The sequence below is a fragment of the Ahaetulla prasina genome, chromosome 1 (assembly GCF_028640845.1).
Source record: "Ahaetulla prasina isolate Xishuangbanna chromosome 1, ASM2864084v1, whole genome shotgun sequence".
NCBI classification, from domain to species: domain Eukaryota; kingdom Metazoa; phylum Chordata; class Lepidosauria; order Squamata; family Colubridae; genus Ahaetulla; species Ahaetulla prasina.
This window is the reverse complement of record NC_080539.1, coordinates 205,439,131-205,455,769: the sequence shown is the minus strand read 5'-3', so window position 1 is coordinate 205,455,769 and position 16,639 is coordinate 205,439,131. Positions and strand designations below refer to the sequence as shown.

The window sequence follows — 16,639 nt, the reverse complement described above, 5'->3', positions numbered from 1 at the left end:
AAAGTGCCTATTGCTATTAATTCTATCTTTGCTTTTTCTTGCTGCAGTCATTTTATTTGCAGATCTTTGTATTTTGTTATTTTCTCAAGATTTTTTTCTTCTCTTCTCTTTTTCTTCTCTTCTGCTGTCTTTCGGTGCTCCAGCATACACCATCCAGACTATTTGTCTTTCTTTTCAACAATCGTTAAGTCTGGGGTATTATTATTATTACCATATTAATTTATTTTGTGCTGTCAAATCATTGTCAGCTCCTGGCAACTGCCTAGACAGGTCCCTGCAATTTTCTTAGCAAGGATTTTCAGAAGTGGTTTGTCATTGCCTGCTTCTTAGGACTGAGAGAAAAGGATTAGCTCAAAGTCACCCAACTGGCTTCATGCCTCAGGCCACACTAGAACTCATGGTCTCCCAGTTGCTAGCTTGAAGAACGCCAAGATATTTGTAGTGATCTTCTTTATCCACGCTATTGATGTTATTTCCATAGGACATCCTAATTCCTTTTGTTTTCACCATTTTCCTCTATTGATGGGAAGGGTGGCACATTTCTGTAGTCCAAAATCCACTGTGGTATATTGGCTATATATTTGGACAGTTTTAAGCAGCAATTCAATTTCAGATACTTACAGCTTCGGATCTTCTGTGTAAAAGAGGGGAGGTAGCCTAGCAGATGTTTGATAGCCAGGCCATGAATTGTTCAGTATTGTTGACAGAGGAATCAGTATAACTATAAACAATAGTGGTGATAGCGAACCTTTTTAAAAATTTCCTTTATTGATGTTAACCTCTCCCAGTCTATCACCATTGATCAGCAACTGTGTCTTCCATGGTGCCATTGATCTTTGCACAAAGCTTCTGATGTTTCTGCTGACTCCTGTTAACGTCTAAGCATGTGATTATCCAGTCATGTGGCAGGGAGTCGAATGTCTTGTAATCAATCCAAGCTACATTTAAGGTGGTCTTCCTTCTGTTAAAGTTTTCCAAAATCATTCTGTTGTTTAGGAACTGATCTTTTGCTCCTCTGCTGTTTGGGCTTAGCTGCACAAAGAATTGCATTGTTTCTTCTTTGTCAGGCGTTGGTTGATTTATTGCACTCTCTCTCTCCCCGCTGTTGGATTAGTAGAAACATTTCTGATTCAACTGAAATTGGAGATTCTGCCTGAACTGTGCAATCTGCTGGTTTTCTTGGCTATGGCTGTTATTTGCTGCTTTATTATTTCCGGAGCTCCCTTGATCTTGCTTGTCTCTAGATAATATTTCTTGATTGGATAATCTTTGGTCCTCGTATTCTTCATCTGTTCCAGCTTGCTTGCATCTGACCCTTTAGCATGTTGATCATATTTTCCAACCTGATCTTTTGGTGATGTGCTGCTTGATTTTTCTCCCCCTGTTTTTGATTTTGCATCCAAAGTATTCAGTTGCAACTGTGGTCATGTTATTTCATTAGTTGGCTTGTTTCTTGCAATGTGCGGATGCCTTTATTTAATACTACAGTATAGGTAGTCCTCGACTTATAACGGTTCACTTAGTAACCATCTGAACTTACACCGCCACTGAAAAAAAATGACTTATGACCATTTTTCACACTTATTACTGGTGCAGTAACCCCATGGTCACATGCTTTACATTCGGATGCTTGACAACTGACTCACATTTATGATGGTTGCAGTGTCCTGGGGTCATACGAACATCTTTTGCGACCTTCTGACAAGCAAGGTCAAAGGGGAAACCAGATTTGCTTAACAGCCCTGTTATTAACTCAGCAACTACAATGTTTCACTTAACAAATGTGGCAAGGAAAGTTGCAAAATGGGGCAAAACTCACTTAATAAATTTCCCACTTAGCAATATAAATTTTGGGCTTAATTGTGCTGTTAAATTGAGGACTACCTGTACAAGCATTTTTTTAAATACTTATAGGAGCTGTTTGTGTGTGTGTGTGTGTGTGTGTGTGTGTGTGTGTGTGTGTGTGTTTCAGTGCAAGCAAATTTTGTTATTTTTCTCCTGTTCTAGATGCTCAGTTATTCTTTGTTTCACTTCCTATGATTATTATTACTATTACATTTATTGCACAAGCGTCTTTTTAGTGCAATAGCATATATAATGAGTTATCATATAGCTGTTTCTTAACTTCACAGGTTTTGTATCCCTCCCCAATCTGAAGAGTTTAAGGAACATGCAACAAATTAAAGCCATTCTGATATAATGCTTAAAGCACAAGGCTAGAAACCAGGACATTCTCAATGACAGTACCACAAAGTCAGCTGGGTGGCTTTGGCCTAGTCACTTTCTCTCAGCCCTCCCCGCCCCCCCGCCCCCAACAGAATAAAAATGGAGAATAAAAAAAGAAAAGAAATTCAACTAATATTCAACCAATTCACCACTGTTAAAAGCATGGCAAAACAGCAGCATTTTTTAACAGGTTTATGAGATACCAGAAGGGAGGTTTGAAAGTGGTTGAATGTTCTAACTTTTGGTGCTTACTCTTTGATTCCTCTTGCTTTTGGAGATCCTCAGTAGAGATTCTGCCTCCACTGCTACTTGTCAATCTTTTAAAGTGCTTGGCCGTGACTGTGCTTTTTTTTTAGGCTCGCTATTTCTGTTTGGCAAGTGGCTGGTGGTACAGTATAGTAATTCTGCTGTGTGCATACATCTCTGGTTCATTTCAGCCTGAAAAGATGGTGGCCAAACAAATGGAGTTCCTTTGCAACCAAGCTGGCTTGGAAAGACGACTGTCTACAGGTCTTTACAGACAAAGTTCAGAAGAAAGCAGTCCCAATGGACTGACGCCAGATCCTCTGGATGGACAAGGTACTGTTGCTTTTCTAGGCATATATTTGCCATAATACATTTAATAATAATAATAATAATGTTTTAATTTGTATACCGCCCTTCTCCCGAAGGACTCAGGGCGGTGAACAGGCAGATAAAATACAGACATACACAATAGTTAAAACAACCCTTAAAAAACTGATTTAAATTTGCCCAAAAATTAAAATAATATACACCCCCATAAAATTACAAAAATTTAAAAACCCCTAAAATTAAAGGTAAAAATCAAGCTAGTCCAGCCATACGAAATAAATAGGTTTTAAGTTCGCGGCAAAAGGTCCTAAGGTCAGGTAGTTGTCGAAGCCCGAGGGGAAGTTCATTCCACAGGGTCGGAGCCCCCACAGAGAAGGCCCTCCCCCTGGGGGCCGCCAGTCGACACTGTTTGGCTGACGGCACCCTGAGGAGTCCCTCTCTTTTTCTTTTCTTTTACAGTTCTTTCTTTTATTTCTTTTACAGTTAGCTTTTTGAGGTCGATGCGGTAGTGATAACTATTGCTATTATTATGGTTGATTGAAGAGTTAATCAGATTGAAGAGTTAATCAATTTGGCATTTTTATCCACCTGTAAAGTCCTTCCCACGTACCTGGAATTGGCAGATGTTATTTGATGATGTGAAAGATACTGTCCCAGGATGTAAGCTGCTCCAAGTAAAACTGCCTTTTGCAATTAATTGATAATGATTTTCGTCAATGCCAATGAATGGTATTCAAGTAGTTTTTGTACTTGATGTTTTGTACTTATTGGTACTTATTTGTACTCAGATGTTTTGTACTTATTGGTACTATTATTATTATCTCACCTTTTTATTTATAATTCAAGACAGCAGACATGCCTAATATTCCCAACTCCTATTGTTCCCACAATAACAGCCCTGTGTTATATCATATGGTATAGAAATACCTCTGTATATAGAATGGAATTTCCTGCGGTTTAAAGAGTGATTCAGAGGGAACAAATAATTTTCCAATGTCTAACCTTTGCCTTAGGAAAAACAAGTTGTCTGAAGTTTATAAGTTAATTTATTCAAAATGCTCTAGAGGCAAAGTAATCACAATTGTTCCTATTTATACACACATCCTACTCCCAAGTGCTTCAAGTGATTTGGGGGTCCCATGCTTTTGATGACCATGAAATCAAGAAATGGTTGAAAATGTGGTTTGGATGAAAGGTTTAAATTGTGAAGAAGCAAGCAGAAAATAATGACCTGTGTAAATAACATCCATGTGATGCTATGTACAATGGGCTTGTCTCTTGGAAGGTAAAGTTGTTCCATTTCTGTTATAACATGCATATGGTTTATACCTGTGCTGATATCTTTTAGGTGAAAGGCCTTTAAATCTCCGTATGTCAGGTCTATCAAACAGACACCTGCCACACATTTCACTAGATGGAGAAGCTCCTGGAATGAAACCCCTTTGCAGTGATCTGAGCCGACAATATGCTGGTGGTGAGGCAAAATCACAATTGCCAGGTAAGGATTTTTCCCTTCAACGCTGTATCTTGAATATTCTGGGAAACGTATGTTAAAAATAGCCTATAATTAATTAACCTATAAATAGGCAGATTTGTTTGGATTGGGACTGAAACTCCCATAACTGCCATCCATGATGGTGAGAGAGGTCCCTTTCTGACAATCTTGTGTAGCTTAATGAAGTTTTGTACCTGATTGATAACTACCTAAGTAATACCATATCCACTGATGCTTAGCATGCTCAAAGTCAGCCTTTTAACAGGAAAATGTGTGGAATTCCAGAACTATAAGGTTCCATCCCATACTTGCATCACTGGATCCACTGGAAGGGAAGGCATATTATAAATGACATTCTCACCATTCAGCAGGTTTAAGTAAATGTTGGCAGGTGTAGAAAATAATTTGAAAGGCTTAAATATAAACTACTGTATGCTCAGTATCAGATGATCATGTTATCTGAATTTAGAAGGAAGTGTCCCTGAGTTCCTTTATGCCCAGTAGGCAGCTGTGCTAGACAACACAGTGTATATATTTTGTTAATTGACAGACGTTATTTGCCAATGTTAGCAAATAGATATGCATATCTGCTGGTGATTCATCCCTTAAAATCCAATACCAAGGCTACTGTTTTCAAAGTATTGCCTTTTCTAGCATTACATGCATTGAAAATGCACTCGCAAAATAACTCTTGAAAGTTAGAACCCATAAGATGGAGTTCTCTTAATGGAGAGTAGAAAGATTGACTTTATTCTGAATAGTTGTTAAAATGTTGCTTCAATTGATGCCTTTGGAGCTCGGCTTAGTGTTCAGAAACTTGGCTTATAGCGTTATTATCTTGGCTTCAGATTATAGTAGTTTTAATATTTTTAATATGGCTATATTGTATTTGTTTTTTATTTGCAATTTGCTTATTGCATTTTGGTGGTTATTGTGAGCTGCCCAGAGTCATATATGTGAGATGGGCAATTATAAAGATCAACTAAATGGATAAACAAATAAATAAAAATTGTGGGGGTTTTTTGTACAAAGTGAGCCTACTTAAGATGCCTTTGGTTTTGAAGGAATCTGGACCTATCATCTTTAAATCTCACTATCATTGTAATCTTTCCAACCATTTTAAAGACCCCAAGTTAGAAGTTTGGATGTTTGCAGTTTTCACTACCAGGACTTGTTCCTCCAAAGACCTGAAGCTTAAGTTTCGAGGGTCACTGATTCTAAGAATGTGCTGTGACCCCATTGATCATAGAGGTGTCTGCTCCTTTTCCCTCATAATATCTCCACCATGGTGGTTTTAATATGCTTCCATTTTTTGCTACTACAGTATAGTAATACCATGGTTTTATGTGCTAGCCATTGGTTACATTTTCCATTTGTACTGCTTTTCAACAATACTAATTTTCTTTTTTGTTGTTATTGCAGAAGGTCTTGGTATTTTGAAAGATTTTCCTCACTCGGCTTTCAACAGCTTTGATCGGAAGGTCATAAAAACCGAGCCAGAAGATACAAGATAGACCTACTGCTGTTGGAAAAGAGTTCTTTCCAAATAAAGCTTTGAATGGAAAACAAATCAAGCCTTAATAACCAGCGTTGCCTCATTGAAAAAAAGGGATTTCATAGCCAAAGCCTAAGTACTGGAACAGTCGTAAGTGAGGAGCTGAGAGATGAGCGAAACTGCAGCACAAGCAGTGGGTGCAAACCTGAGAAAAGGGATTTCTAAGAGGAAAAGGCTCACAAAGTAATACTGTGGGGCCTTATTATTTAAGAATGTATTATACGTTTGAGTAACGTAATGTTTTTAAACAAGTGTCAAAATATGTATTATGTCGAGTAAAGGTGGCTGCCATTATTTTTACTTGAAATGTCAGTATCTACTTTCAATAGTTACAAGTCCAATTTTTTAAAAAAAAACTTAGCTTGGGTCATGAGTAGAGAAAGGTGTGGAGAGGGAATATAGTGTAAGACACTTACACCGCAGGTTCGACGTGTTTATTTTTTAAAGTTAAAAAAAAAAAGCAATTCCATAAAATGTTATAGGAATATAGCATTTAAAAGAGCTGACTGTATTATAACAGGCATTTTTATGCTCGATGTGTAACATTCTCAGAGACTTCAGGAATGTCTATCTGTAATGTATTTATTTACAGTATATGCTTGTCTGCTATTTAGGAAGACGATGAAACACAATATTGTTTCATACTATAAATTAAGCAGGGAAGGAAGAAATAAACAAAAATTCATCCCATGGAAATTACTTGAGTAGACATTAAAATTAAGACTGGCAGAGCACTTCAAATGTCACCAGTTTTTGTACATTCCTTTTTAAAAAAAAATCGTTTTAAAAGTTGGAATACTTCCAATAAATATGTCAGAAAAACAACCCAATAAAATTACATGCCGTGCAATAATCAGTAAAAGAGGAATAGTGTATAGATCAGTGCTGGCAAACTTTTTCTGGACCAAGTGGCCAAAATGCGCATGCGCATGCACCTGAACCCCCAAAATGCAATGCGTCCGTGTGCCCTCGTACACGCCATGCCCCCCACACATGTGCAGCAGAGACCCGAGGACCAGCTGGCTGGTGGGAGGCATTTGTGCATGTGCAGCGGAGCTGAATGACTTGCGCGCCACAGAGAGGGCGCTGTATGCCACCTCTGGTGCATGTGCCATAGATTCACCATCACGGGGCTAGATATTCCACTAGTAGAGGAAGATATAGGACGAACTTTACCAATCCTGTTGATTTCATTCATATATCATATCCTGCCTATCACAAACGGATACGTTTTGTTTTGTATGAATGAAGAATTGGGGTAATTATTTATTTAACGAGGGCTTCATTTCTATGAATGATGGTGCCCCATTTGGTTTACAGTAATGAAGAGACATCTATTTCTATTCCAGGCTCCTGCACATTAAATATGCTACCAGTAGGACTTCTGGATTTGCATAGAAGATCTCTCTATTCAGGGCACATAAATTCAGCAGTTATATTAATGCAGTTAAATAAGATTTTGTTCCATCTTTTTTTTTTTTATTTACATTTATGTCCCGCCCTTCTCCGAAGACTCAGGGCGGCTTACAGTGTGTAAGGCAATAGTCTCATTCTATTTGTATATTTACAAAGTCAACTTATTGCCCCCCCAACAATCTGGATCCTCATTTTACCTACCTTATAAAGGATGGAAGGCTGAGTCAACCTTGGACCTGGTGGGACTAGAACCTGCAGTAATTGCAGGCAGCTGTGTTTTAATAACAGGCTTCTTACAGCCTGAGCCACACCCAATAACTCCTAGTGTTTTCTTTCCCAACCTAGTGTGTGATAGCAGTCACAATCCAGTATTTCTGGGGGGCAATGAGTTGGAAAGATTACTTGGGTTTATAAAAAGCTGACTTCACCTACAGTGGATTTGTTGTGCAGAGGGGTGTTGGTGGTTAGTCATGGAAGTGCCAGATATTCTTGTTAATCTTCCAAATGCAATAGTGCTCCTCATATGCGAAGATTGTGATCCACATATTAGCAATTACAGAATCATTCCACATACCATGTTGAAGCTGTTAATATTGTATGAGGTGAACCTTGACATTCTTCAATTGGGCTCAATGTAAAACATGTTTTTAGTAATTATCTAATTTGATTTGTAGGGAAAGACTTCATGGTAGAAACATCAGCACACATTCCTATTTTGCAGCAAAAAAATCTTTTTTAAAAAAAAGCAAATGTGTTTTGAATTGCGTTGTACCATTTGATAACAAAATATATTCCAATAAGAATGTGCATTTAATGGATCAAAACACTACATTTGACTTCAGATGGCCAGTTTCATTATTGCGTGAATTAATAACATTAATATATGTCCATGTTTCCAAATGTACTCCTCGATATTAGTGATATCACAAGGTATAGCAGTAATAACAGGAGAATAAGCACATGTAACTATCAATAGGACATTTGTTCAATAAAAGCCAATATAATGTGATGTAATAGAGAACTTTCTTTTTAATTGTATTGACCTAATGTAGTTATGATATAAAAAAATGAGGTATTTGCTTTTTTTAACAGTTGAGCAAATCATTTCATGCCCCAAATACAGATTGCTTTGCTTTTTTGTTTTTTTGTTTTTAATTTTTGCAGTATATTGAATAGAGCCATGTTTATTTCTATGAAAGCAGGCCTAAGCAGCTTAGTATGGTAACTGTGTTCACACTTTGTTTCACATTATTACATGATTTGCTTATTTACAGTTGTGGCCAAAATTGTGGAAACCTTTTGGGAAAAGTATATTTTTGAGGTTTGATGGCTAATAACACCACTTTTTTTGTAGTAGTAGTACCATAAAATTATATACAATGTTTCTCCGAAAATAAGACCCTGTCTTATATTTTTTCGAACCCTGAAATAAGCGCTTGGCCTTATTGCCATGCTCTCAAAAGCCTGATTGGGCTTATTATCAGGGGATATCTTATTTTGGGGGAAACAGGGTATCAATGGAAAGATAATTTAATCAAGAATGTAATGCAACAAAGTTTGTTTAATTATCTGTATTCTATGAAAAGTTCTAGCTAAATAACCAGAAAAAGAAAGCACAATTTGCTTAGGTTGATATCCGGTAGCTTTCCTTCATCTGATTGTAGCCAATGAGTATGAGTGTTTAGAGAGCCAATCAGGTGTCATCTTGTATTAGCAACGAGCCAATCAGATCATAGTAGAATTCAGTTATTGATGTCATATTGAAGCTGAGAGGAGGACATTTGTCAGTGTGTTGTGTGATCGCTATCAAGTTGGTTGGGTTTTTTCATGTTCTTTCATTCAGTGGACTTGTAAAACGTAATAAAATTAAAGTAGTGGTACAAAGAGTTGACTGGTCGCCCAGAAAGCAATGTAAAATAGTATTATTAAGTGAACAAGGCTACAGTTATAAAGAAATTAGAAAAAAACTTGGTGGAAACTTAACCAAAGTTGGCATTTCTAAGTTTTTGAAGAGATATAAGGAGACTCAGTCACTACAAAACCACACTGGTAAAGGCAGGAAAAGGTGCACAATAGCAAGAGATGATATAAGAATTAAGAGACTGTGCCTACATGACAGAAGACGGGTATATACAAGATGAAATAGCGCAATGCAATGTGAAGTTGAGTGCAAGGACTGTTTGGTGCAGACTGCAGGAATTTGGCCTAAAATCTAAAATTCCACGAAAAAAGCCACTTTTATCTCTCAAAGGTTGAAAAGCATTACATTCTTGATTAAATTATCTTTCCACTGATATATAATTTTATGGTACTATTCCCAAAAAAAGTTGTGTTATTAGCCATCAAACCTCAAAAATACACTTTTCCCAAAGGTTTCCACAATTTTGGCCACTACTGTATGTCTTTGTGTGGTCTGTGAGAACAGCCATTGTACTTCGTAAACAGTAGATAAATGGCTAAGTGATCTGTGAAACCAGACATTTGTAGTTTATTCAACCAAACATAGCTAACAATATTGTGGATTAGTGCAATGTAGGAATCCAACACTCAACTCTTTACTATTTGATGTATTCTATTATAGAAATAAGAATTTGATTAAATTATTCAGAACCCTCCATTCAAGTCTATAAAGTCAGAAAGCACATGGAGACCTGTTTGCAAGCTCACTTCCCTCAACCCCAAATTTATCTTCCAGGAAGAAGTGTGTGTTATAAATTCAACATGCACTTTTCTAAATGCATATATGAAAAGGCTCTGAGTCAGGCTTCGCTAACCTAATGCCTTCCAGATGAGTTGGACTAAAGTTACTCTTCCACCTGAGCAAGCTGATTGGAGGTGAGGAGAATGATAATCCCACCTCCTAGAAGCCACTTGATTGGCTTCACCCTTTGAAGCCAGTTGATAGGTTTTTTTGTAGAAATTAACAATGAAGAGATCAGTTGATGGCAATAGAGCCAAATGTCTTGTTTTTAAACTTTTTGACGGTGGTGGTGATGGTCGTGGTGGTAATGGTGTAGTATTAAAGAGATCTAGGGGAGGGGAGGGGTAAAAGAAGTGTGATCTATGTTTGTCTGCATTTGTATTCTTGTTTTCTGAATTTTTTTGTGCCTTGTTGATTATAAAATAAAAATTGCTTTGGTGAATTTTTTTCCTTGTCTATTTTTTTTTAAATGGTTAAACGAACCAATTAGCATATGTTTCAGGAATTGCAGATTATCATAGAAGACAATTGATGTCCTTCATCAAACAGCAGTTTTCAACACTATTTCATGGGGGTGCTTATTTAAATTGCCAAATGAATCCCTCCCCCAAATGTATAGGAATTTGCTTACAATATCCAGATTGATGAATATTGGAAGTTCCTTTTTCTGGTAAATGGAACTGTTTGTTTCAATATTGGTATTATAATGCAGCTTCGATGAATGAAATAGCAAAATTAAGAACACGTTACTAGATGTTGCTGGCTGTCTCGTAATATGCACATATATACTCCCGCATTTCCAATATCCAGTCCACAATTGTTTCTTAATTGTATTCTGAATTAATGAAAACTTCTATAAAGTATTTGATAGGTATAATTTAAATTATTGGCTTTTTAATATGGATACAACTATACTTTAAATCGCCATTGCTTGATTTACAGCAAACCCATTTAGCCTTATATATACATTTCACTAACAAAAGTTTCCCTAAAAACCATTTTCCAACCTAACATTACGGATTAGATTGTATACCTTTTATTAGATAATGTTCTTTCTAGAAAATCCAGGATCATGTCTGCAGAAATGAACACATTCCAATTTGATTTAAATTTTCTTTATTATTTTAAAGTTATTATGATCTTTCATAATACCTTAAAAATTCTTAACTCTTACTTGGTGTTCTGTCCCCCCACCTCACCTAAGAAAACACACGCGCCGAAGGACGTCCGCCAGCAATTTATTTACAAGTTGACCTGGTTTCCTTTGGCAGAGGAAAGTTCTGGCAGCCACTCCCCAAGTGCCTGCCAAGTTTCTTATCAGGAGACAGCATGTTTGCAGTTTGTTGCCGGGACAACCAGGAATCTAAAGAATGGTCAAGAGTTACTCACGAAAATCCAAGCCTTAAGTCCAAAAACTGAAGCTCACACGATGCAGTTTTTGTCCGTCACAGGGGCTACGGAGCAACTCCACCCGCTTTTATCCCCTGTGGAGTGTGGCTCAGTGACTCAGCACCCTCTGGGCCTGCCACACCTCTTCCTTTGCTGTGCACGCCTCTCTCCGACGCTGTCTGGGATCAATCCAGGATTGATCCTCCTCGCCCTCTGTCGGTGGGGGCTCCGGCATGCCTTCTTCCTGGCCTTCAGCTGGCACCTGAGGCGTTGCCAGAAAGGAGGGACCTGGAGAGGGAGGCCTTGTCAGCTCCTCCCCCTCACTCTCCGAGTCATCCTCCTCCAGGAGGCCAGGCTCGGGAGCCGGAGTCACAACACTTGACATTTTTATCCGGTCAATGAGCATGCATTTCTAACAGCCTGTATCTTCTCATTCAATACTTTTAAAAAACACAATTTTACAGGCGTGTATGAAAGACTAAAAAATAATATAGTTGCTTTAATTGATAACTGAGGGATGAGATATAGATATATAGATATATGTGTGTGTGTGTATATATTTGTATGTATGTATATATATGTATATATTATATGTATGTATGTGTATGTATATGTGTGTATGTATATATGTATATATATATTCAAGACCCAAAGCTTCCTAATCATTTTAAGCAGGTACAGTCCTAACGTCAAATGAAAATAGCTGAATCTAACCTCCCTTAGACCATCGAGAGACCTGCTCATAAATCCAGGCTTCTCTGATACAGAAGAGAACTGTGGCCTTTCAGAAGTTGGTGAACTGTGACTCTGCAGCCGCAGGGAACACATTGCCAATGGTAAGGAATGATGTGGATTGTCCATCAGCAACATCTCGTATGCAAGGCAGAGATATCCAGAGGCTCCAATAGTTTTATCAAAATGTTGAGAGGCCAGGGCAATACAAACTTCACTCCTTTCATGCATGTGCAACATCACAAAATGTGTCCAAACAGGGCACATGGAGTTTGTCTCATGAAACTGATGTTGCTTTTGTTATCTGCTCTCCTACGATCCTCCCATAGACTTCTGCGGTGCCAGGTTCCCCAATTCTACAATTATACTTACTAGCATTTTATGGAATTGTCCATACAGCTACCTTAAGACATTTTGGCATCCAACTAAGAGATAGTCAAATATTCTCAAGAAAACCATCTCCTGAGGCCAGAATCGCAGTTTATAAGGCAAGCGTAGCATATCTATTAATCTCAGCTTCCTATCGTTCCAAATATCTGTTGTTTGAGGAAGCTGCCTTACACTGCTTGATTATTACTGGTCTTGGATTGCTGCAACACACTACGTGGGGCTGCCCTTAAAGACCACATGGAAGTTACAATTACAGGTAGTCCTTGACTTGTGACTGGTCACTTAGCGACTCTTCAAATTCATAACGGACCTACCTTGGGCTACTTATGACCCATATTCAAAGTTCCAATGGTTGGGTCCTCATGGTCACCTGACTGAACTCCAGGTGCTTGGCCCCACGACTGCATTTATGGCCATTTGCAGTGTCCCACATCATATGACCAACCCGTTTTACAACCACCACAACTTAACAACCATGATCGGCAGGCTCCATTACGGATCTAAATCGAAGTCTACGTATAGTCCTGAATGTGGGGGCAGGCACAGTCAAGGGTGCCAATGTTATGCCCCTGTTGTGTGGGCTGCATTGGCTCTCGGTTCCCTCCTGGGCGCAATTCAAGGTACTGGTTAAAGTCCTATATGACAAAGGGCCAGATTACTTGTGGGAGTGCATTTCCGTTAAGGACATCTGCCCATGTTACCAGATTGGATAAGGTGGACACAATCTTAGTTCTGTCCTTTAAATGCTGACATCTTATGGGACCTAGGAAGCATGTCTTTTCTGTGGCAGCCCTGCCCTATGACCACTCTTCTTCCTAATACTTGGCACCACCACCCCCTTTTTAACTTTCTGAAAAGCTCTTAAGACATGGCTTTCCTCTCAAGCACTGGGATAGGGTGAGATGAATGAGATGAACTTGTTGTGGGTTGTATGGTGAAAGTAGTTACGGTGCCACATATTTTGTTTTGATTTGATCTTGGTTTTGATAGTTTTTATTTTAATATTTTTTTATTGTAGATAGATGCCTTATATTTTGGTTTGGTACTCGATGGGCAGCTATATAAATGTAATTAATTAATTAATTAATTAACCAACCTCTGGATGGAGGAAAACTAGTACCTTTATGGTTTCTGGAAATACCTTAGAGACCTTTTGCATGAAACAGAAAAAAGGCACATGATTAGTGGCTTTGATGATTAAGAAAAAATATCCCCAAGTAGTAGAAAAAAGTGAAGCTTTTTTCCCCTGTAATCATAGAATAAGAGATAATTTTGAATTGTGCTTATATTTCCTGCAAAGCTGTTTATTAATTTGTGATAGTTTTTATGTGCTTTGTAAAACTTTTAATTAAAAATTATTTTAAACGTAAGTATCATTTTTATATTGCTTATTTATGTAAATTGATGAGCTGCCCAACTCCAATGGATTCTAGTGGGCCTATAATGCTATGGCCAGCAAAGGTAGTGATTAAGAAAACAAAGTTCAAATCACCATGAAAACCTTGTACGGCCTAAGCATCTGCTCTCTCCAAGCCTCAGTTCCTTGGCTGCAAGATGGGAGATAATAATCTGTAGATCCACATTATGAACCTTTTGTATGGCCTGTTGAAATAGTTCAATAAGAAAAATGTTCCAGCCATTCAAAGATACTTAGCAAAAGTATTAGTAGATTGAGAATTGCCCACCTTCTATAGTCCAGTATCTGAGCTAGGCTGTAAACAAAAGCCAATTTAACCAACCAAACACAACATTCAAACTTTTTTCTCACGTCGCTAATTGAATTGTGGTGGCTGATATAAAACATTTATTTCTTAGATTATTATGTCTTCAAAATGTATGTTTTAATTTTTTTAAGTAATGCAATTTCAGAGAAGCTTCGTTCTTTCTGCTACTTAAAAAATTAGAGATAATTGCCTCACTAAGAGAATGTGGTGAGAGAGAGAAGAGGTACTCAGAAACTATTTTTGTCTCTTTTCTTCAGCAAAAGACATCATTTTAGTAGTAAACAATCAGTTTTCCAAATCTCTCAACTTTGCCACTTTAGGACGTCGAGGAAATTTTGGTTTCTTTTAAAATGCAAGGAATTCTACAGTACTGTATTCTCAAAGGCTTTTTGGACTTCACACTCAGAAGACCTCCCAACAATTAGCACTGAAGCATCCAAGGCAGGTTGAGTGAATATGTGCATCATATTGACACATTTAAAGATCCTGCAATGACTCATTTATATTCCTTGAAAAAGTGTACACTTCTTACGTTTGGAGTTTCAACTGCTTCAGAAATGCCATGTTACACCCACGGGTTCCTAGGGAGGCAGGCCCAGTCTTGTATTCTTTCTTTGTATTGTCCCAACTGATTGCTCACTCAGGAATAAGTGCGTAGGACCAAGCTGAGTAATAGGCCTGTAGGCGGAATCTCACTGCTACCCACCGTTGATTTGTGGGGCCACACATAGCTGCTAACCACAACAAAACTAAGCAAGTTTAACTATAGGAAGAGGTGTGATGCTTTTGCCAATCTGTTTCTGCTACAATCACAATCGCACTAGGGACCATGTCCAATGTGTTGGCAGTAGTGATGGGAATTGCAATCCAACGTTATTGAAGGTTGGGTTGTGGCAGAATCTCCTTAATGGATTTGTACATTGTGTTCCATTTACCAGTTAATATGTGGACATTAAGTCACAAAACAAGGTTCAGCTCAGCAACACAACACAACCATAACTACATCTGGGGTTGAATTTTGGATGGGCTGCCACCTTGAAACTAACAGAAAAAGGAGGTGAAATAATACTGTTATGTTCTGTAGTAGAATACAGAAGTAGTGGAGTAGTATTTGATTGGTGGATCATTTTGTCCAGTCTGATCCCAAGTTCCGAAATAATTGACATTGTCTCTTTACTGAATTCTAGTTTCTCAGACTTTTGCCTTTAAACTCTATAAAAGAAGTGTAGAATGAGAAGCATTTCAAGAAGGAAGAGTTTGCAATGGGAAAACAACAGGCATGGAAGGGACTAAAAAACCCTGGAGAAATCGCCAAAACTTTAGAATAAAATGAAAACAAATTTTAAACATTTTTCATTTTCACAAAGCTTTGTACAACAATGCCAATAGTTCACAAGATTTCATACAAGAACCACAAAATCTTGTGAAATGTGATAACCTTGTAAATTATGACTACATGCACAGACGTAAATTACAACCATGCCATTAAAAAAACAAACGTCTGGTGTCTGAAAAAATGCCTGGCCCTGGATTAATTCAATGTGATAATGCATTGCAGCATGCATTCATATAATATGATAATAAATTCATTGGTCATAAGTCTTTCTGTTATCTCTGTTGTCTGTCAACATCTTATAATGAAAACCTGATTATGCCCTTTGTTACGCTTATGCAAAAAAGATACTTTGCAGCAGTGGTGGAATTCCAATTTTTTTACTACCAGTTCTGTGGCCGTGGCTTGGTGGGCGTGGCAGGGGAAGGATACTGCACAACCTCCATTCCCACCCTACTCTAGGGGAAGGAAACTGCAAAATCACCATTCCCTCCCGACTCCTGGGGTCAGCCAGATGTGGTATTTGCTGGTTCTCCGAACTACTCAAAATTTCCACTACCAGTTCTCCAGAAGCTGTCAGAACCTGCTGAATAACACCGGTGTTTTGCAGCAAATATTATATTTAATTTTTCATTGTTTTCTTATTTGAAAAAAACCTAAATATCCTCAGTGTTTCCCTTTTCTACTTGATTCCCATCTCTCGGTGGGGGAGTTTTTGACTGATTTGTATACATATATTATATGTGCGTTAAAACATTTGCTTTTATTACTTGAAGATATTCAATTTTATTTTATAGCCATTTCTTTAGCATTCACAATAGAAACCAAAATCTATTTCTTCTATTCCTCATTATTTCTTCTTTTTTTTGTTGTTTCTTGTTGAACTGGCAGCAATCAAAAGTCAAGACTGATTGCACATTTTGACATGATGTGACAACAAACCTTTGATGTTGTCAGGAATATCTGAAGAGCTGGAAGAAGCAGCATTTCCCCAGGTCCAAGTTCTGCCGAGGCCATCCCTCTGCAAGTAATTCTCATTATTGCAGATTCAAGTCTCATTGGGCATCTTCTCTCCTGTCTCAAAAACACACATGGATGTCAATGA

The 16,639-nt window shown here is 37.9% G+C and overlaps 1 protein-coding gene across 3 annotated transcripts in view; it reads left to right on the top strand.

The window, feature by feature from the left end:
- The window catches only part of NAB1 (NGFI-A binding protein 1), a 67,078-nt gene extending 58,831 nt beyond the window's left edge, over window positions 1-8,247 (top strand). For all 3 annotated transcript variants that reach the window (XM_058188569.1, XM_058188559.1, XM_058188549.1), the window contains 3 exons: window positions 2,664-2,805; window positions 4,148-4,297; window positions 5,717-8,247. In XM_058188569.1, coding sequence (XP_058044552.1) covers window positions 2,664-2,805; window positions 4,148-4,297; window positions 5,717-5,808 — 384 coding nt within the window. In that variant the 3' untranslated portion in view covers window positions 5,809-8,247. The remainder of the gene's footprint in view (window positions 1-2,663; window positions 2,806-4,147; window positions 4,298-5,716) is intronic.
- The last annotated feature ends 8,392 nt before the right edge of the window (window positions 8,248-16,639 follow it).